This window comes from Grus americana, chromosome 1, assembly GCF_028858705.1.
Source record: "Grus americana isolate bGruAme1 chromosome 1, bGruAme1.mat, whole genome shotgun sequence".
Lineage (NCBI taxonomy): Eukaryota > Metazoa > Chordata > Aves > Gruiformes > Gruidae > Grus > Grus americana.
In genome coordinates this window covers 65,181,572-65,208,302 of record NC_072852.1, presented here as the reverse complement: position 1 = coordinate 65,208,302, position 26,731 = coordinate 65,181,572, and the positions used below count along the sequence as shown (strand labels likewise).

Below are 26,731 nucleotides of genomic sequence, written 5' to 3'. Positions count from 1 at the left end.
TTTCTTTGTTGGCACCTAATCCTATACCTCGTGCTAGCTCAGCTCTGTCCCCATCCCGAGCCGGGGACAGAGATTAGCACGAGCCATTCAGCAGCTGCCGAGAGGAGTTCTGGCCCCTCCACGTGCAGCAGTGAAGGGAATCATCGCTGCCATTCCTACTCTGAGTTGGAAGCAGAAAGCCAGCTCCCAAGCTCCAAAGTAGACACTGTCGTGAGCTGTTGAGCTCCACCACCAGAGCAGAGTGGGAAAAAAGAGGTAACCGCTGAAGGAACAGCGGCTCAGCACGTTCGCTTGAGGCCTCCTAGATAGGAACAAAGCTTAAGACAAACCCCAGCTTTCAGCTAACAGGAAAAAAATTGTGTGGACTAAACACAAACTGCATTTGCGTCGCTACTATAGAAACGCACCATCACAACTTCTCCCAGCAGTACAACAGGCTCAGATGGAACAAGTAGTTGTTAAGGAAATTAAAGTCAGAGGTTCCTATTTAAAAAGATACCACAACCTCCTGTGCCTAACAACCCATTTAGGTAGCTAAGTATTTCCAGTACATCTATCACCTCAGTATGCCAGTGACAGGGACTGGGATACTGGTTAAAGCATTAACTTCAACCAGAGTAAAAGCTGAACTGAAAGAATTGAAGTTTTTGGTAGTACCGACAATGCTCATAAAGAAAAGCATAAACAAGCTCATCATTCTGCAGGGGGAAGAGCTGCAAAAACTATAAATAAGCGTGCTCTGTACTGTGTTCAGAGAGTGACAAGATACAAAATCCCACCAGCTTTGAAGGCAGGAAATTGTCACCTCTAACATTTTTCTTTCCCTGTTCACGTCATGCTGGATTGCAGTGGGAATTTCACCACTTCTCCATGTTATAGAATAAAATGCCTCTTAGTTGTGCAATTTTTTTACTAACAATACTAATAATTCTCAGTCCTTCTGACAATAAAATAAAGTTAAAGCAAAATAAATGCCACTCCCAGATGAACTGAGAATCCTGGACCAGGAATGTTTTTCACATACCATCGCAGGCCTCTCAAAAGGAGCAGCCAAGGCAGTCATTCCTCCAGCTCCTCCTGATGGCAACTGATAGGCATAGCACCCTAGCAAGGTACTGGAATGAGAACGTTGATGTCATCATAGAGTCATCATATAGCAAATGCCAGAATTATTAAGACCTAAGCACGTGACGAAAACAGGGTTTGGTGAAAGACACCACCTGATTTGATCAAATACTACAATCAGGGGAGGGGCCAGCGCCTTCTCCGGGTCTGCAGCAGAGAAATTTTAGCTTGGCACCACTTAAGGCCAATGGCTCTGCTTGAAACTTGGGGCCTAATTGACTTGGTTACGAAAAACGGAGGATGACACCTATAGAACAGAGGAGGGATGGTAACAGCAAGAGGTGATTAGGCTGTCAGGCCCCGCAAGACAAAAGACAGATTGTTAAGGCAGCCAAGGATATAAGGTTTGAAAATGGCTGAAGATGCAAAGGGTGACTTCCATTTATATATTCATTAGCTCAAGAATTAATACAGCCGCCTGGGTTACCTTTTCTCTTAAGAACGAACAAAAAAAGAAAGACATCCAAACAATGACGAACAGAGAGAAAGCACACAGGAAAACAAAACAAAACACATGCAGATACCCTAGAGGTATCAATAATTTTATTTATTTTTTAAAGAAACTACAGCAATATACATGATTACAGAATTATGAAGCACTGTAAAACAAAAGGAATGAAATGGCCTGGGTCCGAGCACTAATGACCTCACACCTTTTCTTTCATACCACCATCGCTCAGAAAAATTACGTTATCTGAAAAGAAATAAAGAAAATTTGATCTTCAGGATTGTTTTGCCCTGTTGCAAGACTACACACCCACAAAGAAAACCTATTTGTGTTAAAATAAGGTGCACAGACGTGTTTCAGAACAGAATAGCTCATAAAATAAAAGAGTGTCCAATACAGGGTTCTTGCTCTATCTCCCCAGAGAGCTGACAATTCAAGGTGACCATATATACTGTGAAACAAGTATGCTAAACCTGATGAAAAGCTGCTGAATAGTCCAAGATACCAGAAACATTTTAAAATAATGGTTTAATTTTTTTACTATGATCTCCATCAGTTACAGCTTATTTCTTTTTTGTCATTTTCAGTATGCGCTACCATGTCGTCAGCTTACGGGACTATGGGAAGCTCATATTTCATCAAGCCTCAGTAATTTCTAAAGTATCTTGAGACTGTGGATATTAAACACAAAGAAGAAACCACTAGGATAAATACTAATAAAAAAAAAAAAAGATTTGCTTCTCCCCTCCAGCTATTTACAAACAGCAACCTACAGCACTGCTAGCAGAACTATTCATGCAAAAGGTTGATTACTATTGTTTTCAAGAGGCTGCACAGCAGAAACATCCAGAATTGTGCTGGTTTCTTCTTCCTTCTCCTCTGGCCCAGGTTTTGGTTGGGTTTTTTTTAGATATACTTGTGTAACAGAAATGTTTACTAACCCAATTATTTTAGCCCTCCCTCAAAAACCACAAGATAGTGGCTCTACCCACAGTAAAGACGTAAGATGCTCACGCTATTTATGGGCTCAAGGAAAAAGTCAGTTTCCCGGTTCTCTTCCTCACTGTGTCTACCCAAGGGACAAGTCTACTCCCTATCCATTCTGTGCTCTTCTTACCACTGCTGGCCACCAGACTGAGGTCTTTCTAAATTCTCCATCAAGTTATCCCCACATAAAACATCTTTCACAAACAGATGACCTTAAAGTTGGTGAAGCCTTCAGTTCTGAACAGGAAGAAAAAATTCCCTGCCAAACCAAGACAAAGTTACTAAACAAAGTCTGCTTAGAAAAGGAATCTGCCTGACCTGCAGTACTACATACCAGTTTTCTTAAAACACACAGTATCTACCTCCTGCACCAACTGGTTTGTGTGAACAAACCATGCAACAGTTTGCAACTGCATGCTCTCATTTTCTGTGTCTTGACAAGCAGTGCCAGAGGATGTCTCGTAGCACAGCCTATCCATTCTCTCAAAATCCCCCAGCATGGATACTGAGGATGAAGACAAACTAAGCTCAATTTCAAAGGTCCTCCACCCCCTCTCCATTTTCAAAGGGTAAGGGAGGCCTTGGTACATTGGTTCCTTACCTGCTATAATTGTCGTGGCCTGCCGCCTCACATTGTTTTTATCTGTATATTCACCATAGTCTATCTTCCCTTCAACATAGAGTCGAGCACTGAAAAAAATCAAGAATTTGCTTCTGGTCAGAGAACTGTACTGCTGTTTTCTCCTCTATGTCTCATTCTGAATACACAGGGTTTTGCATCAGTTGCTTGTGGCAGGTCTGCTAACTTATTTTACTGCACTTCTATCCTAGCATAGCACCATAATTATTACATCAATCAATTATTAAGGCATTAAATCCTCAACCACATTTGTTATTCACTTACCCCTTCTTCACATACTGATACGTAACATCCCTGAGGCCTGGTCTGAAGACAGAGATCCTGTGCCATGTTGTCTTCTGACTGATATCACCTAAGTTATATAAAAATAACAAAGTTGGATCCCAAATCCTCTTTTTGCTGGATGCCTCAGAAATTAGTTTCAACGTGTTGGTGTTCTCAAATTATGAAGTGTGATTTGAAAATGGAAGTATATTAGCACTCAATCTCCCACTCCATACTAGAACTCAATGTTCCACTCATCTGTGTCCACATGAAAGTATCGTGCAGAAGCACAGTTCAAACCAAGAGATCAGTTTTCCTGGAAGCCAGTGCTCATACTACAATTTTTCTTCCCCTCACACACTCCACATTGAACAAAAGTTAGAGAAAAGAAGACATCTGTAGCTGCAGACTGATGGAAGAATCAAAGAGAAAAATGTATCATCCTTTTTTTTTTCCTCCTCTTGGGATACAGATAAGAGTATGGAACCTGCTACACCTCTGGCAACCCCAACAGTGGAAAATTGCCGACGCAACGCTCTTTCCTCTTCTCCAGAGGAAGGTCGACATGCAGATCTCTATTCAGTACACACTGCTGGGGATCAGTAAGAGACACACAAATGCACCAGCATCTCCACTGACCTTCAGTGAACTTCCCTGCACCCAAAAGATTTACACGGCAGCCTGAAGACAGAAGTGTGGTGCTACTGAGTATGCAAACAACCTCGGAACACATTGCTCATTGCAGACTCACCTCCCTGGGTTACCTCACTGTCCCCTGTTCGCCACATCTCATTGGTTGCAAGAGAAAATATGGTAACGGGATTTTTTCCCTCCACTTGTCTCATGATAGGGTCCTGTCCAACCCGACCAAGTAACTGAACACGATTCATGGCTGAAATGTGAGAGAGTAAATACATATACAGGTGAATTACGATGCTTCTAATCATGGCAAGTCGTAAGTCGGCGGCTTTTGTCAAGGGCCAGAACAATAACTTTCTGCACCTCCTAACCATTCTTCAAGCTCTTGTGACTTTTGGCTTAGTTAGGCCCTGCAGATTTGACTGTGCGTATACTATCATTATTACTGCTGAAAAAGCTCACTTAGAAAGCTAAAGGTTCTTTATTCTTTCTGTTCCTTTGTCGTCTTTTTCACAGACACATCCACATGTTACTGGAGACTATTTTGCATTTACTTATCTTGACTTTTATTTTTTCCATTATGATAAAACCATAGCATTGCATTGTTTTGTCCTTAAAACAGCACCTTTAAAACAACAAAGTAGCATTATTACACCCCATCCTCTGAACCAGATGGTCACTAGTTTTTACACAGGTACCAGGACTAGGTGGACACAATTTTATTCCTCCTCCTTGTTCAAGGACAACTGGAGGACCTCAGGGAAGCATCACTCTTGCACAAAGAGTGCGTGAACCAAATGGTGAAGTCTGAAGTGTACACCTAGAGCAAATCGTGCTGGGGAAGCAGCACCCAAACGAGTCACCCAGGCACATGGAATCTGAGAAACAAGCACATGAGACACCTAAGGGCAGGTATCAGAAAACATGACAACAGCGTACTGGATTCACTGCCATCGATAAAGCACGACTACCTGCCTTTTACAGGTTGTACTCTATGTCAGGGCTTTTTTCCTTTCCTCCTTAAGGGCCGCTCGACTTGACAAAGATCAGATAGGAAGCTACTTAAGAGTCTGTCTGTTTGAAACAACGTATTCTTAGTCACTGCTTCCCTCCTGGTGTATTTCAGCCATTCTAAAACTGAGATAAAAACCATAAAGAGTAACAGATAAGTTTCATTTCAGGAGCTACTTACATCTTTCGAGTACCAATGAGCCGACTGTATCAGACTCATGTCTTACAAACTGGCGAAGCACCTGAAGGAACAGACAAATGTTAGTTTCTAAGACATAAAGCATGAATAATATTCACGTGCTCTTACACCTCGTTTTGTGAACACTTACAGAGGTTTTGCAAGTACGCTCTTTTCCAGTGACTTATAGGGAGACTGAGGGAAGAAATCCATTTAGCTAAATGAAGCCAATAGGATCATTCAAAGAACATCTGACTAAACTGGGGTTAAAAAGCTGCCTAGGAAAAAGCATGGCCCGAAGGTACATCTCCAGCAACTATTTCTGGGACATGCAGCAACTACCGTTTTTCTGTAATACATACAGGAGGGGAAAGGGGTTGAAGCGGAGAGGTTGTTTAGTTGGTTGGGCTTTGGTTTTTGGAAACAAACACAGTTTTGATAGTTTCATCAACTTTCTGCTTCACTTCAGAGATTAACAAGGTTTGCCCAAAACGTACATCTATCCATTGCCATAAGCAGTATGACACACTGATAACCCCTCATTCCCAAGCAAACAGCAAATCAAGGCCACAAAAACCTGAAAGCTGCAGGTAAACACAAGACAGAAAAAGAAAAGAAACTGACTTGATGCTGGCATATATCACGTCCTAGAAGAAAGGAGGAGAAAAGAAAAGGCCAGGAACACCTCTGCAAGAGGCCCATGCGCAGCAACTGGAAGAAAAGCTCATCTCATTACAATAAGTGGTTGCAAAACTTAAAAGCTGGCAAGACTGACAGCCCTGTGTTGAACAGAGGAGCTGAACCAGAGGAAATACAACTTACAAAACAAGAGTTCTTTGGTATGTCTGTATAATTCATTGCTGTATGTGCAAATCATCTAAGACTCATTCCGCACACAAGCTGGATCCTTTAATACATCATTATTTCAGTAGCTGAGGAACTGAAGTCCAGCATTTGTGTTCTTGTAGAGTGCAAGCGCAAACAGAACTTCCTTCTTTTCTTCATGGGTAGTGCCGCATATTTTTTTAAGAAATCACAGAAATCACACCTGTGACCTGACAGGTCCATGGAAAAATTCAGATTCTAAGGGCAGATTCAGTGCTGTGGCAAAGGCACCAGCGGCTACAGCTGGTTCGTGTAGGAAAAGCCGCTCACAGGTAGCACAGCCAAGGCTCCGCGACCACCTGGCCCGGGAGCAGAGGTGAGCGGCTTCCTTGCCTGGAAGCACGGGTTCAGGATGCTCGGTTATTCCCGCACCTCGTAACGCTGCAACTGAGGACGGCGCTGAAAAACCATCGTCCGTGCCGAGACAGTTATTCCAAGCCCCGCGGCGGGCTGAGAAGGGGCAGGAGCTGCTTCTCCTCACCGCCACTCCCTCCCCGGGGCGGGAGGGCCTTTAGCGGCCTCCCACCGCGCTGCAGGCACTCGGGGAAGTAAAGTCAGGGCCAAGCTCCCGCCGAGGCCGCAGCCGAGCCCCGAGGGGCCGCCCCCTCAGAGAACCGTTAAACCGTCACCCACGGCCCCAGCCCCCCGCATGGCCCTACCTGCCACGCCGGTCGCCGCAACATGCTGCCGCCGCGCCTGCGGAGGAAAAAGCACGGCTGAAGCAGCGCAGGAGGGAGCCCCGTCCCGCCGCCAACACCCCGACCTCACCGCCCGCCCGCCCGCCCGCCCGCTCCCGCCCGACCGCCCGCTGCCCTCTACACCTCTCCCGTCGCGGTCTTTTAGCGCCCGCAGACGGCCGGAAGCGGAAGGGAAGCGACGGGTCCTGCGTAACGAGGGTCCGGGCGGAAACGCGACCCTCTCCCCCGCCGGCGGTTCTGCGAAGGCCCGGGAGAGGGCAGCGCACCGCCGGTGGGCCGGCTCCTCGCCCCGTGTGGAGATGCGCGGGAGCGGCGCGGCCTTATCCGGGTAGCCAGGGCCTGCGGCCTGCCCTGCGCCTGGCCCCGGCCGCCCCCCCCGGCGACTGAGATGGCCCCGAGGGCAGGGAAGGAGGGCCCAAGGAAGAAAAGGAAAAAAAAAAAAAAAAAAAAAAGAAGAGTCACTCCACCATAGGTAAAAGGATTAAAATCTTTATTTGCACATTTCGCTTCTTAATAGGATAGTATCTAACTGTTTAAAAGCCAGCACTGGCCAACACTTGAAAAGACTTCAGTAAAAACTAAAAATAACCAAGTTACCAACTTTACACTCTCCCTTGTAACAGTACAACATTCATGTCCAACTACCACAGCTAGACATGCAGCCAACAAGGATTCAGAAAGTTACATTTGGGGGGGGGGAGGGCATGTGCATGAAATTTAATATTCAGTATATATACACACTTCACATGGGCAACTCCCAAAAACCAACAAGGCCTGAAAAGCCCTTTATGATTTCCCTCATCTTTGCTGAAAGGCTGTGGCTTGCAGGCAGGCAGTTGCACCACGTGTGAGATGGTGGAAGGGGAATAGGTGTGCTGACTCACCTACCAGCACACAACAGTTATTTCCCCCATATTAAGCAAGGAATCCTTGCTGATCAACACAAAACAAGTCAGACATCAGGGACTAGTCTGCAAAACCTCAACCACATCTGTTATGTGATACTGCGCTTGTTGCTGAAAGTTAAGGGAGGGGAAGTTGAAGGAAAACTCTCCTCAGAGAAATGCCACTCCAGTTGCAGCCCGAGTCCACCAGGACTGCCATGTAACCAGCCTATCTCCTGATGCATGAAGCTCTCTACCATAGTCCCTACTTCCTCACTGCTAGAAGGACCCAGCTGCAGATGCTGTCTCCATGTACAGCCACTATCTCCCCTCCAATGATACACAGGTGGCCAGAGTGTTAAGACCACAAAACCCATCATCAATAACAGGGCCCAACTAAACAAAGAGGGAAGCGACTAGAGGAAATGCAATCCTTTTCCGTGCATGGAAAAGCTATTCTTAGTCTAGAAGACGACCAGTTAACAAGAAATTAAACAGGTATAGGACTGAGGACAATAATCTTAAATCCCATGATCTGACACTTGGAAGATAGTCATTCTTCCCTCAGCCAACATCTCATTGTAACTAATGAGGGAACCAAAAACCACAACAGGGAGAGTTAGTATGGGGCATTGGTCTGTGCAGACCCTCTGCTTTCACAGGGCCATTCAGCCGCCAGAGCTTTTCGGACAACACAGAAGTTCAGTAACCCAAAGTAAAGCTAAATGAGCGACAGCTCTTCCCTCCCACCAGGCGCTTGCTGTTCTGCTTAGAAGAGGTTTTGGACTCTTGCAACTTGGCACTTCCTAAGGGCTGGTCCATCGTGAGGGTCTGGGCAAGGCGGGCTGCTTTAAGTTCCCTGCAGGGGGGAGACGGAAGGAAGAGGAAGAAAACCACATCACACATGAATCCCCATCAGCTACAGAAGAAAGCCACGAGCAACTTTGCACAAAAGGGTTCCTGCAGTGCTCCAGCATTGCTGGAGAGCAATGACTTTTGACCCTAGAGAATGACATGGGGATTACTGTAGGTTTCTCTAGAGTTTCTACTTCAGAACAGATCAGCTTTGAAGGTTTACCAGAGAAAACTATGCATCAGGTCAGCAACAAATACCTAGCCTGGCACCAATGTGAGGAGTCCCTAGCTCAGTTTTTCTCCCTCTGTTTCAGATATTTGTGATGGTGGTAGATCAGTGTTATCTTGTGCAGCACAAATACCTAATAAAGGCACATGTTTCTTTTCCATTGCCTTTTTTCCCCCTGATGTTTGCTGCTCTCCCAGAGCATACGCTCTCCTGTCTACATGGAACACCTATTCCCCAGCTGACTATTGCACTAAGAGGGGTGGGTGAGGCAGTTCCCAGATCCCAGCACCTCAAAACATTATTGCCAACAGCAGTAAGGAAGCAAGGAGAAAGAGGCCACCACCTGATATTTCTCTACCTTCTGTGCTAGACCACAATCTCAGTACAGTATCAATTCTTCATCTGCCCACTGGCTGCATATTGTACCAGTATTTTCCATCACCAGTGGTTGCAGTAAACGTGCAAGTTCACTGCTCTAATTCAGCCAATGCTGCAAAGCCAGAAGTGAACCACAGCTGCTCAGACACTACAAGTTCCTGCTACAGCCCCAGCACCCCCCCCCCCCCCGCCAGCTCCAGGCACAGGAGCTGACTGGGTACTTCTGCACATTGGCTCCCTCAACACTACTGCCCTACACTCAAGGCTGGTGACCAGCATTTGTTGTGCCCATGTCTCCTCCCCTCCGTGCCCAAGCTAGCCCTACCTTTCCAGCATGGCAGTCTTGCACTTCTCCACATTTAGCTGCTTCTGGAGCTGCACAGCTTTTCCACGTGAAGGACGGAGAACTGGATGTTTAGTAAGAGCCGTAGCAGAAGGTCTTTCCACTGGGTCAGGGTGGATCATGAGCTAGAAGGCAAAGGAGTTCAGCGTTTAACACTCCCTCTGTCACATGCCAACTGGAAAAGCCTCCATCCTGTCAAGACTACTTCCTCACCTTGAGGAGCTCAAGAAAACGATGAGGAAGCTTCTGAGGGATTGGTGGGATATTGCCTTCACGAATGTGGTGCCACATGGCCCCATTGTGAGGCAGCGGTGCTGTGCCGGCTGCTAGAGCTACTGTGAGTGCCAAGGCAAAGATGTCTGCCTTCGGCAAATAGCAGTATTGCTGCAGAGAGAAGATAAACAGTTATAGAAAGGGAACGTCTTGCTGTACTGAACAAAGGTGGGTTGGGATACCAGCTCAAAAAGAAACAGCCAAACAAGTATATGTATGACACTGCTGCCTTCACCCTCCCAGTGAGCTGTTTTCTCCTCTTTAGGATAAAAAGATTGATAGCAGGTAGTATTGATAACTAGTAGCACATTAGCTTTCACTCAGTCTTGAGGGGCTTGCAGCCCACGTTAGGATCACCACAGCAACTCCCGAGGACTGCCTAACAAATGTGTGCCTCCAGCCTTCACCACAAGACCATAAGCTAGCCATGCCCAACTCAAACTAAAGACTGCATGTGATACATTGACCTAACGGTTCTAAAATCCACTTGAAGCACAAAAAAGATACTGTCACTTAAATACCCGAGTTGATGAATGCATCCAAGCTGGTTGTTGCATACTGATTCCTTTTTTGTTCGCTAGCCAGAGTGGCAAAACTGCTGTCAGTTTAAGAGGTGTGTTATGCCTCCCACCTCTCCACACTGATTGATGCTTGTTGTACAAAGCATTTGTCTGGTGTATATATTCTTCAGTAATCACATCCAACAGTTTAATCTCAGCTGGGTGCGTCAAAACCTTTATCAATTTGAAGACATTTTACCTCATTCATTCCTCTCAGGTAGGATAGGTGCAATAATGTAATGATAAAGTTACTTATGAAGTATATTTAATAGTTACATTGCCTATACTATTCTTAATAAAGTGTAATTTTGCCGATTTCACAGCCAGACCAGACATAAAAAAGGAGATAAGGTGAGAAATATGCCAGACTAATGATTTCACTACATTTGATCTCTCCCCACTTGCTCACCACCCTGTTCTCCCCACCGCCCCACCAGCAGCTGTACCTCTTGCAAAATCTCATTGGCCAAAAACCGTCGGTCTCCTTCCTCCACCTGGGGGTTTGTTATTGATGTCACATGGCCAAGGTCACCTGAGAAAAAGATTGAGCAACTAATGGAGCAAACTGATGTAGATCTCTTCCATCAATAAAAGCCTGCATTTTATAGCACCAACAGAGAAATCAGGAAATATTGAGTAAGAGACCAAGCTTGCTCCTACTCAGGAATCTGGACTTGGAAACAAGCACGTGAGTTTTCTAGGACTTGTCATCTCAGAGGAATTGCTTCTGGTAAGTAGCAGAGGCATTTGGGACTATGCCATCAGTTTTGTATACAAGTCTCTTCAGCCAGCAGGACAGCGCTGTACGAAGCAGTAATGCGCAGCCCTAATCTTAAGCTACTTGTAAAGTGGGCTAAAACCTACCAATCTTGTATACCACACCAGAAGAGGATTCATCTTCACTGTCACTCTCTTCCTGCCCAGGAGGGCTCACAACTGCCAGCTTGTAACAGATGAAGATATTACCTGCAAGATAGTGAAGTTTAGCAATAGTGTGATACCAGTAGCCAGACTGCAGCAGCCTGATAACTTCCTAGAAATCCCACTTGTCAAGCTAGCTAAGCTTTGCAGCCAGAGAAGTTCTGGACGTGCTTCCCACCTGTTAGTCTGCTTTCTGCCCAGCTTCCATATTCAGCAATACAGCTGACAGAAGACATCTGTATCTTGTGCCTACAATATCCTAGTGTAATCGACTTTGTCCCTCCCTCTGCTCCCCAAGCTAAAAGCACGATTTCAGCAGGAAAGAGGAGCTCCACTATAAGGACCTAACTATGTGACTGGGAGGGGGGTGGGGGGAGCATCACCCTGGGGGTACTCATCATCAGCTGCAGAGAGGAAAGCTTGTTACTATTTTTTGCAGGACCTTAATCCCTCAGGGTAGGTACAATAAACATTCACTTCTCACTCCAGATCTCACATAGAAAGGTCAAGTGTTGTGCAACAAGGCAGCAGCAAATAAGGAAGTCCCTGTCTTCATTAGCAGCCCTACTTGCTCCACCAGTATCAAAGTGATTCCCATGAGCCAGGATTCTGAAGATCACGACACAGAAGTAAAATGCTGCCAACTAACAGAGAAGGTTCAGTCTTAGAGCAGCAGTAGTAGCAAGATTTAAAAAAAAAAAACCAAACAAAATGAAACAACCCACCACACAAGACATTCACCTTTTAGGGCAAGATCCTCTTTCCTTTCTTTTCTCTTCCTCTTTGAAGGACTGTAACAGGTCCAGTCAGAAGGACCTCTTACAGGTCCTATCCCCGGAGGGTCACTTGGAGGGCCCACAAAGGAGGAGAGCACTATACTTACTAGGTTTGATATCCAGGTGCACAAGGCCAGAGTTGTGGATGTATTTTAGCCCCATGGAGACTTGTAACAGTATGTCTTTCAGCTTTGATTCTGGGAAATACTGGCCAAGCTTTGTGTTTTCCAGCAGCACATCTTGGAGACTCCCACCTAGGTGAAAACAAGATTTTGTGGAGCAGCATGTCAATAGCTTAATAGAAACTATTGCCCAGAGCACTTGCAGGGTTGCTAGTGACAAGCCCTGACCAGACCAGCTATATAAGCTCTAGTGATCAAACTTTGACATCACCATTTGGCTTCAGCCTTCCCATTGCCTTGAGCACCCTGTCTCCTGCTTGCCAAGGTCTGTGCACTACAGCACCAGAAGGGCTAACCTGGTAACGATGCTGCTACAAGTGAACAGTGGAAGTTAAATACTTTTGCCATGCTTACAGGCAGAAAGCAGGTACATGAATGGTGGACCAAAGAAATTAAGCTCCCACTAGCAGTTTTTTGATTGAAGAATGTAACATTTGACACAGAAGCAGAATTTTGTGGGTCTCCATTAAGGTACTCTGACTATTTCAGGACTAGCAAATACTACGGCCTCTCTCTTCCCATCAGCCTGCTTTTCACTACTTCTCCTTTAGTTTCAGATATTATTCCACTAGAACACAAGAAATGCATCAATGCTGCAGCAGTGATTGCCACATTTCATGGTTACCTCCCCCAGATTTGAAGTCATTACTCCAAACAGCTATCACCACTCATCATTGAGTCCCAAGACTACAGGAGCAGTTGAAAGATGAGAGTTACGCATTTGTCTTCCGCTCTTCTAGTAGCCAGAGGTGTCTTTTGCAATGCCTCCCAAACAGTGGTATGGCCAAAGGCAAACCCAAGTAAGAGTGTACCACCGTGCCTGCACCACCCCATTTACAATTTACCTCATTATTTAGCTTCGTTCCTCTGCAGCTGTTGAGCCCTTTCTTCTAGCCAAGATGCAAGGTGCCTTTATCTCAACCAGATAGCCACTCTTCAAATCATTACTCCCCTTCATTAAGAAGGGTTTGTTTCCAAGATACATAGCACTTAAGTTAGCTGCTCTTGGCTCACTCATACCAGTTTTTACCTGGGCAGTCCAAGACACAGCATTGCCATGGAAAATACTTTTCCAGGCCAGCCAACACAGAGGAACAGTTTTAAATCCCACAAATCAGAGGGTATTCGCTACTTCTGAGATGTTAGCACCATTCAGAGCTTTTGCTAAATATTATGAGCCCTTATTGGATTCTCCATGAAACTGTAGCACCAACACAGTTTGCTGTGTTGTAAGTCAAAACATCCCATATTTAGGTACAAAAGGTAACTGCACCCATCCTGAGATCTCAGCCTTTAACAACGCCACAGCTCTTACCATTGCAGTGTTCATTTTGGATAATCATGTGATCATCCTCTGCCCACGCCGAGTAGTAGCGCACAACATGGGGGTGGTGTCCAAGGACTGCATGAGCATAAACCTCACGCAGTGCCAGCTGCCTAGAGAAGCATGCACAGAAAAAGCAGTGGTGACAGGTAGCCTGGCTTGAGAAAGGGAAAGCAGATGTGTTTAGGACTTTCTTTTGAGTTTTGGCAGATGGACTGGCTCTCACAGCTGCTGATGCAAAACTCGCCCCTGCCCTTAAAAAGGATGTTCAAGAACACCACATCAAACTTGCTGAGCAGCTGTCAAAAAACATATCACTGAGCAAGTCTTTTGTTGAAGAGGCAATGGCAGCTTCAAAGACTTGGCTTCAGCATGCAGGGCAAGACTAGCTGGTCCACAGAGATGTGAGCAGTGCTGGCTGTACAGCAGGGCAGGGATGTACCAGAAACAGCAGGCATTATTTTAAAGAGACTGGCTGCATGGACCTGAGGAGTTCAGGTAAGCTGTCATCCCACTTTGCAATGCATGTGGTTTCTTCCCTCAGACATTTATATTCAATAGTCCTAAAGCAGTAACTTTACCCACTCTCTCAACTGCTGCTTGAGAGTACAACAGCAGCCAGGTTTTGCTCATGCCACCCCTCAGACACCTTTAGATCCACACTCCCTCCTTCCCCATCACACCTCCCAAGAACTTGCCCAGCATTTCAACTGTCAGTTTCCAGCTAGCACACTCACTCATCTGAAGATCCTGCCAGAGGCTTTTTGGAGCGTTTGATGGCATAAACACATCCGTCAAGGCGTTTGATGCACTTGTAGACAGAGCCAAACTCCCCCACACCAATTTTTTCTAGTTCCAGGAACTCCTTCTTGTAGCGGGAAACCATATTGCTCTCTTTCAGAGGACATCTCTACAAGGTCACAAAAACAGCCAAGACACAAGTATGAATTGAAAGACTTTGATAATAACATCTGTCATGTTTTTAGAGCTGTGTAGCACTTGGTCTCACAGAGCGCCCATGTTGCTCCCTCTCCCATTCTGGATGTTCATACAGGCATGCATGCAGGTGCACTGCCAGTTCTTCTTGAAATGCTACCTTCCACTTAGGCATGCTGAGTTTTTTTCTGACCACCTAACAAAGGCCATCTTGGCCAAGTTTTGTTGGCTTGGGTTTTTTTGGGGAGGGGTTATTGGGTTTTTGTTTTGTTCTTTTTTTAAACCATGACTTTCTAGCCATAGAAAGTTGCAGCTAAGGAGAATTGCAGTCTGGCTGGCTGTATGTGCCTAAGCCTCCTTGGGTTACTACCATCACATCTCTTCTCATGGTAGCCCTGCCCAGTTCCTAGACCCATGGCTGACTGAGTCAGGAATCAACAGTGGGCAACAACAACATATTTGTCTTTTGCCCAGCTGCTGCAGACTCGAGAAGACCTGTTACCAGCCTTAGTAGGTAGAAGTCCAGTCACTCTTTATTAGCCAGACTCATGTACTGAACTCATGATTAATAATAAGCTATTGCCTATTTTTGAGCTCAGGAGAGAAGCTCGGTGCATTGGCTTAGTGTGGCCCCAGCTATGGGGCCTAACTCTGGCAGTAAAGGTTGCCTGCGGCAAGGACATTCTGCATCAGTTTACACTGTTATCAGGTCTGAAGGAACAGCTGTTGACTAATGGCAGATTAGCAGGTCTCAGTGTATCTGTTTGTATTCCCAGTAATTTCTGATCAGGAGCCGCTTTTCCACAAAGCGCTGAAAGCCTGCAGAACAGCTACAACATCATTATTGCTACAGTAATGGTCACCAGGGAAATAGGAGCTGCTGGTACTGCTTGTAGAGTGATGTCTACTGGCAGGGGAGATAAGTAAAGAAAAGATGAGTATCCCTTACAGTGACAGCAGCTCATGTTGCACAGTGGTTTCCACATAAACAATTGCTGGGATTGGTGCTAGTATACAATACATGACCTTAAAGAGTGGGGGCAAGGAGTTGGTCCTCACAGCCAGCAAGAAACATATGAAACATCGTATGAAACATCAACCCTTCACAACAGGTTATAATTCATAAGGCAGCTATATTTTACAGTATCTTAAAGTCTTATGAGGAGCGGCTGAGGGAACTGGGGTTGTTTAGCCTGGAGAAGAGGAGGCTGAGGGGAGACCTTATTGCTCTCTACAACTACCTCAAAGGAGGTTGTAGCAAGGTGGGCGTTGTTTGATTCTGTGATTCTAAAAGCTCAGGAAATAAAGATACCTCCTAATACACAATTTTAGACCTGTATTATATGCTCATTCTAATCAGTGCTGGAGCAGAATAATATTTCTGTGAGTCACAAGTTATTTAAGGCTTTCTTCTAAGGAAAACAATGATTGTGGTAGCCCTGGATGTTACCTGGTAGCATATTTACTTTGCAGCTCTAGTTTTTCCATGGAGACCAGTTTGTCTGCAATACCAGTCTCCTCTGCTAGAGGGTACCATTATTCTTCCAGTAAGCCTAATCACAATTATAATGAACAAATAATTCTACCTACCCGCACAAGACAGATACTTCCTTCAAGGGGCTGCTCAGGAAACTCATCTGAACACAGATATTTAATTCAGGCTTGGCTTGGCTTGCTTTCTAGAAGCCAACTGGGTGAGTATCTTCCTCCCAGATAGAGCTGGGAAGAAGGAAGAAGGCTGCAGGGCACTGGTTCCCACACCAGCCACCCAGTTCTGCCAGTGCAGCTGGGGGTACATGAGGCCTCACACCCTGCCCCGTGCAGCCAGGCCAACGCACTCTGATACTGAGGTTTGCCACCAAAGCACAGACATCAACACAAAACCAAGTTCTCTTGCTGTTGTTGTAAGACAGTGTTTGCTGTCCTGTAGCTAGGTAAGCTGTGGTGGGGTCTTCCCTTGGACCTCAAGGCACATAGACACCCCAACTAAACATTTTCCCACTGAAGAAGAATATAGAATTTTCTGACTCGCTTCAGGAGTTTGCCATTGTGACTACTACAACTAAAAACCTCAGCACTAATCCACACCAGAACGGTTCAGCTGAGGCTTTCTGGTTTTGCAGTGCAGGTCCATATATTCATTGCAAGATAGAAACCACATTCCATTCACATCCAAAGATTCTCAGTACACCAATTCATAGGAACAGCAACACATCTGCTGCTTTTCAAGCCACAGAGGTACAGTCACTCTTCACACTAATTCAATATACTAATACAGCAATTACTTTCCCCTTGAGGAACTCTAATTATATAATATTTCCTAAAAAGGCCTCCTGACCAAATTCGATGAGTTTTAGGATTAGTTGTCAAAGCTTTAGATCTGCTTTAGTAAGTCTCCTTTAGGGCTAGGAATCATTTCCAAGTTTGTGATCTCAAACAAATGTTAACATAAAACATTCAGCTTGGAACTATTCTATCATGGGTAATCATCCTCTTGTCATGTCATGATTTAAATTCCAGTAGCAGAATAAATTCCATCAAGCACCAAGTATTTACAAGCATCTTATCCTCTCTGTGGGAGGAATACATACAGACACTCACCTTGGTAGGTAGCTCCTGTTTTATCTGGCTTCTTGGAACAGGATCTCTCCTATAACAGAAGTTTAGGAGACTCTGGATGTATTATGTCAGTACAACAATCCAACTGAGATTTGAAGTGAAAACATTTTTCAAAAGAATCTCCAAACCTCACATCACAGTTTAAAGATGTGTTTTGTAGGGGAATAATATACAGTGAGTTTCTAGTTGAGGCCTTAAAGACTGTGGTCCCAGACTAGGAATTCTTTGTTTCCATTTAGAAAGCCTCCACATACCAACTTTTGTAGTGCCCACCGGACATGGGAGCATCATTCTCCTGGCCACCTCATTAGTGGTGAAGCTACATGGAGATGACCTTGCACAACAAGCTCCTAGCAAAAGCACTGTGCAGCAGTTCTCTTTCAAGGGGGATACCCAGCTGAGCAGCTGTTACAGTTGGGGCTATGAAAGAAGCTGAACATCATCATAGTGCACAGGTATAGACTAAGTTCGTGCCTTGGTTAACCCTGACCAGATCCAGAACTTTTGCAGGTCAGCAGTAGCCTGCACCCATCTTAAAAGCTGTATTACATGTAAACATGCATGTCATTTCTTCCAGGTTGCGGGTATGTGCAGAACTGACGCAAGCTCCACTCTACCCATGGTCAAGAAAGAGGTACAATTTTCTCCCACAGTCATAGCATTGAGGTTAGCTGTTGATCCCCCACTTACATTTCTGAACAAGGGAAAAGATTGATTTTATTTATATTTCTATTACCTTCAAATGTCTGCTAATGTTTGCTCTGCACCAGTGAATATAACGGAAGTGAATGATTCATTGTTAGCAAATAACTCCAGGTACTAAATGTCTCCATCATTACTTATCTCCTTCAAACAGTCTCCTTACCACCTGTTGTTTAAGAGTAGTTCACTTACAGCTCTCCTCTGGTCTTCCGCTTGCCATTAGGAAGAAAGAGCATTTGTCGATACGACTCTGGTGTAAAGGGATTAATGTTGACAAGAGAAGCTTGCGTAGAGTCATCTGAGTCAGCACCAGGAGTAAATCTCAGATGTCGGAAGCCTTTGGGTGGGACCTTTGTCCCAGACGAAGGAAAAGCTGTCTTCGATAACAGGCTCTGTATTGAGAAAAGAAATAAAACACGGCAGATAAGCCAGCAAAACATTTTTGTTGCTGCTATATCAGAATAAAATCTCTACTCTCCTGCAAGTCAAGAGCTCAACTCCCTTCCTCAGGACAGCTGAATCATTAAAACCCTGCATCCTTAATTTAGTCCTGACTGTCGTCTTCTCCCTCCACAGAGTATTTTCTTCACTAAGCCCTTTCAGACTCTATTCCCTGCTCACTTGGGTGAGACCTGCAGAGCCATTTTGGCATGCACAGTCCTCAAGAGGAGCCATCTCCTCTTGCTCATCTTTCCCACCTACAGAGACACAGAAGTTGCATCATATGTTGCATTAACATGAAAGACCCAGTTCTGTCAAGCATGGACTGTCGCATCAGTTCCATCAGGACGGGTTTGTCAGGAGATAAGATAGAACATCACCCAAGTTTCCTTTCAGTTCCCCAGCAATAAGCAGCATTAGTATAGGAGAAGTTGGTAGAAATATTTTGATATGGCTACAGGTAAAGTGACCAGAAAACAATTCTCTGAGAAGAAAGAATAGTTTCAGAAATTTAAGTTCAGAAGGAACCTCTGGATCTTCTATAGTTCAGCTTCCCACAGAAGACAGGCCCTTGCGTTTCACCTACTAGTCCAAAAGCTTGGGGTAAGTAAAGCATAACTTGAGACTCACCCAAGTCTTGCTCTGAAAGCAGAAAAATCTACTTACTTTCCATGATTTCACCTCTTCAGTAACCATCTGCTTTTTGAAATATGTTTGGCTTTGACTTGTTTCAGCTTTAAGAGAGTGGTGTAAGGGCTAAAAGAGGTTTTAACATATCTCTTTCTTCTAGTTAATAGCCTGTGGTGGGTTGACCCTGGCTGAAGGCCAGGTGCCCACCAGAGCCGCTCTCTCACTCCCCTCATTCACTAAACAGGGGAGAAAAGGCATCACGAAATGCTTGTAGGTCGAGATAAGGACAGGGAGAGATCACTCACTAATTATCGTCACGGGCAAAACAGACCAAACTTAGAGAGGGAATTCATCTAATTTATTACTAGGCAAAACAGAGTAGAGGAATGAGAAAATAAAATCAAGTCTTAAAACACTTCCCCCCACCCCTCCCATCTTCCCGGACTCAACTTCACTCCCGGCTTCAACCTCCTCCCCCCTCAGCAGCACAGGGGGACGGGGAATGGGGGTTGGGTTCAGTTCAGCACACATTGTCTCTGCCGCTTCTTCATCCTCAGGGGGAGGACTCCTCTCATTGTTCCCCTGCTCCAGCATGGGGTCTCTCCCACAGGGTGCAGACCTTCAGGAGCAGACTGCTCCAGCATGGGGTCCCCCACGAGGTCACAAGTCCTGCCAGCAAACCTGCCCTGGCGTGGGCTCCCCTCTTCATGGGTCCACCGGTCCGGCCAGCAACTGCTCCAGCGTGGGCTTCCCACGGGCCGCAGTCTCCTTCAGGTGCCTCCACCTGCTCCAGCGTGGGGTCCTCCACGGGCTGCAGGTGGAATCTCTACACCCCCTCATCCTTCCTCCATGGGCTGCAGGGGGACAGCCTGCTTCACCATGGTCTTCACCATGGGCTGCAGGGGGATCTCTGCTCCGGCGCCTGGAGCTCCTCCTCCCCCTCCATCTGCACTGACCTTGGTGTCTGCAGAGTTTCTTACATCTTCTCACTCCTCTCTCCGGCTGCAAAAGCTCTCTCTCTAAGTGTTTTTCTCCTTCTTAAATATGTTATCACAGAGGCGCTGATTGGCTTGGCCTTGGCCAGCAGCGGGCCCGTCTTAGAGCCGGCTGGCATTGGCTCTATCAGACACAGGGGGAGCTTCTGGCAGCTTCTCACAGAAGCCACACCTGTAGCCCCCCCGCCACCAAAACCCTGCCACGCAAACCCAACACATAGCCCTTCAAGAACTAGAACTCTCCCTGTCATGAAAATCAAGAAACTTCTCTATCTTTTTGATCCAACAGTGGTCTCACTCTTGCAAGCAGAGATGTGGGTCCACGATCATATCTAGAGTTCTTCCCTTTCCTCACTGAAAGTTTTTGAAGATAAAAACCTAGAGCTGCACGCAGTATCCTGCATCCACCTAATTGATACTGCACTCAGATATAGCTACTTCAGGGACATCCCTCTATTTCTATACCATACTCAGAAGTTCAGCTACTGGTTTACTATGACCCTGGAAGTGCTTCTTGGTCACTTTCTCAAGTCCTGGTCTGCATCTCCTTGCTCTTGGATGGAAAAGTTCTGCATATGGATGCATTAAAAGCAGTACATGTCCAAGCCCAATTTACCCAGCAGCCTAGAAGCTCTGTAGAATTGTGGCTGTATTCTAGTCTAGCCACAAGTCAAGAAAGAGATCTAAAAATACCATTGCAGCCTGCTGTTGCATGCATGTAATTCTCATCTGCTCTACTAGGGCTTGGTCCTGTAATTGAGCAGACTTGTCTCCTGTAACATCACCTGAGAGTAGCTGCTGTCATACAGTATAAGGCAGCTACCATAACTAGCTCTAGCAATCTGTTCCAGGATTGGGTAAGTCTACAAAATACAATCATCTGCCTCCTCTGCCATGCATCCTAGCTGGGGCTCCAGTGCTCATCTGTCTGCAGTTAGATGTGGCTCTGCTCTCTTACCTTCAAATGTTCCAAGATCATTGCTCCCAGCTTCATTGATAAGCAGATTTAGGCCCTTTAGAGCCCACCTTTTGCAGCATGCTTGGAAACCAAGACCTTTCTCACAGAAGACAGCAAAGGAAAATAAATTGTTGATTTAGTGCAATTGCTGCTCATGGGCTACAAGGTGACAAACCATGAGCAACATGTCTTGAAGCATCCATCCAACGTGTTATCTACACAAGAGCACACAGTGAAGCACCCTGCACTACCAGTAGCCCACCTGATCTGGAAGAGATTCTAGACATGTCACCTATTTTCAGATGAGATTCAGGGAGATTTCTTATAAAGGGTCATTGCAGGAAATTCTTGGAGTACTGCCATTTAGAGCCACTTTCCCCTGGAGAGTAGCAGGTCATTCCTCAGTAACTGTGGCCACTGTGTGGCCACAGGATCATTCTTCTCTCCACATAATCAGGTTTCTGGAGAGGGACAGAAGTCAAATCCTAGCTCAGAAGTACTAAAAGGACTTATCTTCTGTGTACCACTTAAGCAAAGAAGCAATCAGTCTATCAGTAGAGCAGAATATTGAGAGAAGACTGAAAAAACTACATGTCATTGCAGTCTTGAATGCTAGAAGCCAATACACACAACAGAAGATATCTAGGAACACAAAAGCTGCAACCAAGCCTCCACTTGGGCTTACAAGACAACAAAAAGCAGTTGTATTATATTCTGTACAAGAAGTTTCACAGAAAACAGGGGCTGGGATCGTTCTCCCAAGAAAGCAGCTCAGTAGATAAGTTACATTTTAGGACAGTGACATAGAGGAAGAGAGGCTAACCTTCCCCTGCAAGCACATTGATTTCTTACCCCTTCTACAGGGGATTTGCTACCCCAAGAACAAAGTCCTGCTTCCCCCAAACTCACTGAGCAGCTGTGGTGGGTTGACCTTGGCTAGAGGCCAAGTGCCCACCAAGCCGCTCTGTCACTCCCCTCCTCAGCAGGACAAGGAGGGGGAGAAAATAAGATAGAAAAAAATTCATGGGTCAAGATAAAGGCAGTTTAATAAAGCAAAAGTTGCACACAGCATCAAAGGAAAACCAAAAGATTTAGTCTCTACTTCCCATCAGCAGGTGATGTCCAGCCACTTCCCAGGAAGCAGGGCTTCAGTACGTGTAGCAGTTGGTCCAGAAGACATATGTTGTAAATAATGAATGCTTCCCCCGCCCCCCTTTCTCTCAGCTTTTTTTGCTGAGCAGATCTCATATGGTATGGAATATCCCTTTGGTCAGCTGGGGTCAGCTGTCCTGGCTGTGTCCCCTCCCAAGATCCTGCCCACCCCCACCCTGCTGGTGAGGGGGAATGTTGGAGGGACAGCCTTGAGGCTGTGCCAGCACTGCTCAGCAGTAGCCAAAACACCGGTGTGTTACCAACACCTTGCTGGCTACCAATGCACAGCACTGTGAGGGCTGCTATGGGGAAAATTAGCTATATCTCAGCCAGACCCAATACAGCAGCAGCTCAGTTTCACACGCACACAAAAAGAATCAGTGTCACTGGACAACAAGCTGGTTGGAGGCGATCCAGACTTACCAGACAAAGTATATCCCAGCCACAATGCCATTTCCAACTTTCTCTTTCAAGAGAAAACCCACTTGCATCCAAAAACCTGCTGAACAGAGCAATCGGGGCAGCTGCCTGTCTCCAAGCTCCCCCTGGAATGATGAGCTCCTCAGAGAGATGCATTTATCCCTCTGGCAGCACAGCGCGCACTTCCTGCTGAGACCTACAGATGTCCACTCCCCTGAACAGAAGGTGAGGGGCACACCAGCAGTCAAGGCACATGGTTGCTTGTTTCATTTAAGTCAGAGTGGCCCAACACCAACTAATTGGTTTTAGCAACAGCTTGGAAAGAATCAAGAGACTTGCTCCCACACATAGGTTTCTAGTCACACTCACAGAATAACCCTTCCATAGCTAAGAAGCTCACAGTCCAGGTTTCTAAGGGAAGAGTAGACACTAACAACAGTAACATTAAAAAAATGCTTTCCACAGAGCTAATAACAGATCCCCCCACTACCCACGCACTGATGCCCCAGCAATGCTGCAGACCTTGCCTGCTCAGCCACAGAGTTGATACATGCCATTACCTTGGGAGTGTGCGGGGTGTCACACAGCTGCAGCTTTTTCCAAGTGATGTGCAGTGGTGTCTCAGCATTACACAGGTTCTTGCTCGCAGCCAGGGAAGGCTTCAGGGTGGGACTCACCCAGACTTTTGTCCTGCTCAGGAAAATCTCACTAAGCTTTCTCTGAGGGGTTGCTGGTAGAGGACTGCTCCCTTGCCACTTCTGGAACTCACAACTCCTAGGGGGGCTCAAGCTCAGGGCATCTTCCTCATGTACACTTCTGTCTTCGCTCTCTTCGCCACAACTGGAAAAATCCAGTCGCTGAATGAATTCATCACTGTTGTCCCAGTCATCCATGTCACCATAAAACAGAACAGGGAGAGCTGATACTGGCCTGCTTTGTCAGAGGGAGAAGAAGAAGATAGCATTATTTATACAGACAGACTAACCACCCTCTTCCTTGCCTTATCAAAAGCATTAGTTCCACTCACCACACACACTCCCTCACCCCAAGCCCACATACACAGAAGTCTTGATCACTCATAGGTGTCATTTGATGGTAGTGGTTAAGGAAGAGTACCCCAGAATTAGCAAATACAAATCCATTGTTGCCATCCACTTAACTACAACAGATTCTGCTTTTCACCTTGTTGGTACAAGTCAGATACAACTCAGAAGTCACTGCCTTTCCCAGTAAGCCTCTAAGGTAACTTCTCCACCCACCAGTACTTCATCCACTACTCTCATCACACATAGAAACAAACCTATCAAATCCTAAAGAACACCACACACTACCCCTCCCCTCATCCTTTTCTACCTTAAGTTTTCCAACCAGAGAAAAAGAACCCATACTACATACAGCTGTAAAAGCAAAAGATGTACCAAACACCCTACAGACTGCCCTTCTCCTGGCACATTTATAACCACCCCACACACCTGGGCCATTGCTAATGGGAAACATCTGGAGCTCAGCACCACCTGCACACACCTGCCTGTGCCTAGGAAAGCTGCTGGCTGAGGGGGTTTGCTGTGGATTTGCTGTGGATTTGCTGTGCCTGCAACCAGCTCTGCAGGGAGCCAGGGCTCCCTCTGAGTCATCTCCTTGCTTCTGCACGCTCTTCCCTCCTCCAGCTTCCTGGGGCCTATGAGGAGGTGATGTTTGCTGACAGCCCGTCTGTTCCATGTTAATCCCATCAGAGATGCAGTCTTTGTGGGCTTTACTTGTATAAGTGATTAGTCTTGTGCTGATGGGGCCCTGTGCTTCCTTCTTTTAAGTCTGAATTTCACTTCCTGCACTTAGATGTGTATTAGTTTGGACAAGTGTTGCAGCGTGGAGAGGTTAGTAGCCTAATTTATAACATGCTAGACTTCAGGAGAGAGTTAGGGACCATACACAGGTCTCTGTACTGATTCCCATCTTGAGGTTTCAAGCATGTGCCCCAGGAGAGGAGGGAGAAGCTGGCTGCGTTGGTGAAGGCAGCTCTGCAGGTAGGGTTGCTCTGCCGCTCACCAGGGCCAGGTCAGTGTCTCCTCTTGCTGCGCCTTTCCATAAAAAACGAGGATCTTTCTGTGCCTTTGTGAGCTTGTGTTTCAAAGAGGAACCAGAGTGAGCTTTAACTAACTGGGAACACGGTTACAGCAGCCTTTTTTCTTAGCATCGAGGAGAGCTGCTAGGACATGCAGAAATTGGAAGTGGCCGTGGCCCAGAAGAGATGGGGGTTGTCAAAACTGACATGTGCTTTCCCATGCACACGATGAGGGGAATTCCCACCAGAAAATAAAGGGACATGTCGATCTGAGGTCACTCAGCCCTCCTAACCTGGTCTTTGAATGAAAAGTATGGCCATAAGGGTCTCTGGAGTTGCCTGTTAAGGCTGTGATGAGCAAGTCATTTGATACGGGCCACCAAAGCCACGTCAGGAGGATGTGCCAGGAACTCGGTATTTACTGCTGCATCTGCCCCAGAGGTTGCAGCGTTTCTTCCAGGCACAGAGCTGGTTACTGCTGTGCAGACTCCCTTCTCCTGCGGCGCGGGTGCTGCATCTCCCAGCACCTTACTTTGAGCCAGTGCTGGCACTGGCTGCTTTTTGCCATGAAAAACTGTCTCTGCAGCAGCTGGCCAGCTGCGGTCCTGTGATAGGACCACTTTAATACTGCTGCGATCTGACTGTGTTAATCGGATGTTCAGTACTTACAGCCTTGGATAGGAATATTTTATTATAAAACTGAATAAATAATGCTTTTAGTCCCCATAACTACATTTTGATTAATAACACAGCAGTGAAACTCCTTCAGACCACAGCTGTTAATCCCATCTGAAACATTTTTTAATTTTTTTTCTTTTTTTTTTTCCCTTAGGGTCTATAGGCAGTATCTATTTTTCTAAGAAGGAATGTGATATGTAAAGGAGAAAAGTTGGACTTGCTGTATAAAGAAGGACCAACTTGTTCATCTTGCATCTTCTAACTAAAAGCCACCACATTTTAATTTCATATTTTTTCTAGAGGACTACTCAAAGATCTGACAACAATTTTCTCAGCCCTCAGTTGGAGGGAAAATTTTCTGTTGAAAGGAGAGCTTTTACTCCTAAAAGGGTCATATTACCTCCCGGCCTAGGTATTTTCTATTTTGGTGAAATAATAAAGTAGAAAATGTGCCCTTTGGCTTTTGTATGTATCTAACAAACGGTGTGCCCTCTGGCCCAGGTTGCTGGCCAGAGCAGCATAAATAGCTCTGGTGCCACCAGGTCTCTTGTCCCATGAGGGCTTTGTCACCAAAAGCCGAGAGCTCGGAGGGTGACGACATTTTGTGTATCTCAGAGCCAGCGCTGGCAGCCTCTGCTCCCCGTCACTTGCTGCTGTCCCCGCTCCATCCTCACTCTCATGCTGGGGCGACGCTGGGGCGACCGCACGGCAAAGGGAACCAGGAACTGCTCTGCACCACAAATGGCCACGCGGGTTGTGGAAGAATTTTTATTCAGGATTTGTTTCCTCCGCCTGGATCACTGGGGACAGACTGACATTTGTGCCAGCACCACTGCAGGGATGAAGGAGAGGAGAAGTGAGCTGTCACTTTAGCATCACTGACATGCAAAAAAATATTCATCAAAATGTAGCTTGGCACTGTCTATATAGTTAAAGCGAAGCATGTGGCCACGTATTTGCAGAATCTGGCCTTTCTTTATACAGTAACAAAATATTGTGCAGGGTTTGTTGTTCTGGTTTTTTTCTTTACCAGTCACCTTCCATGAAAAACTCCATCTGCTAAACACCACCTACTGCGGTTTATAGCTCTGCAAAGTAAACTTGTGCATGGGCTTTGTGAAACAAAATGCCCACTCAGCGTTGGAGCTGTCTGAAATGAAGCTCACAGCACATAGATGCTAATATTACCAAAAAAAAAAAGAGAGAGAGAAAAAACCCAAATCTACTGACTGTTGAGGAAACTGGATTATGAGTTCTTAATGGCATATTGAACACTCAGAGCTGCTCAACAGGAAAAAAGTTAGACAATTAAGGCTTTTATGGCAATATCTTCCCTTTAATTGTGGCCTGCTTAATTGGGTAATTCAATTAATCAGAAAGTCCTAGGGAACGAAGTTAAACCTAATGACACTTAATGACATCGGTGGTAGCGTATTGAGGATGGTAATTACCCAGAAGTTGGCTGCCTGTGCATGCTTTGGTTTTACTCGTGTCTCCATCTTTCAAGCTCAAGCTGATTCTGCCTGTTCCTCTGAAAA

General features: G+C 45.8%; 1 protein-coding gene across 2 annotated transcripts; it reads right to left on the bottom strand.

Annotated features, from left to right (window-relative positions):
• Positions 1-1,633: 1,633 nt before the first annotated feature.
• On the bottom strand, positions 1,634-23,348 carry LOC129203549 (single-stranded DNA-binding protein, mitochondrial-like). 2 transcript variants are annotated; one of them, XM_054818215.1, is made up of 16 exons: positions 23,014-23,348; positions 18,050-18,249; positions 17,138-17,186; positions 14,338-14,510; positions 13,592-13,713; positions 12,202-12,348; positions 11,262-11,363; positions 10,844-10,929; positions 9,778-9,948; positions 9,547-9,689; positions 6,837-6,873; positions 5,296-5,356; positions 4,216-4,356; positions 3,465-3,552; positions 3,162-3,250; positions 1,634-1,819 (listed from the first exon to the last, which is right to left on the bottom strand). In XM_054818215.1, the coding sequence occupies exons 1-16, from the start codon at positions 23,344-23,346 to the stop codon at positions 1,773-1,775; spliced, it is 1,989 nt and encodes a 662-aa protein (XP_054674190.1). In that variant the 5' UTR covers positions 23,347-23,348; the 3' UTR covers positions 1,634-1,772. The 2 variants fall into 2 exon arrangements, with proteins under 2 accessions (XP_054674190.1, XP_054674180.1); XM_054818205.1 differs by lacking the exons at positions 9,547-9,689; positions 9,778-9,948; positions 10,844-10,929; ... (5 more) ...; positions 18,050-18,249; positions 23,014-23,348 and adding an exon at positions 6,999-7,108.
• Between the last annotated feature and the right edge of the window lie 3,383 nt (positions 23,349-26,731).

What these genes read in the sequence shown, in the direction of transcription:
- LOC129203549 (XM_054818215.1), bottom strand. Translation starts at nt 23,346, where the DNA reads ATGGATGACTGGGACAACAGTGATGAATTCATTCAGCGACTGGATTTT. An exon ending in CGGAAGACCAGAGGAGAGCT is followed by an intron (nt 17,187 to 18,049) that starts GTAAGTGAACTA and finishes CTTCTGTTATAG; the next exon opens with GAGAGATCCTGTTCCAAGAA. An exon ending in CTCATTGGTACTCGAAAGAT is followed by an intron (nt 4,357 to 5,295) that starts GTAAGTAGCTCC and finishes CTCACATTTCAG; the next exon opens with CCATGAATCGTGTTCAGTTA.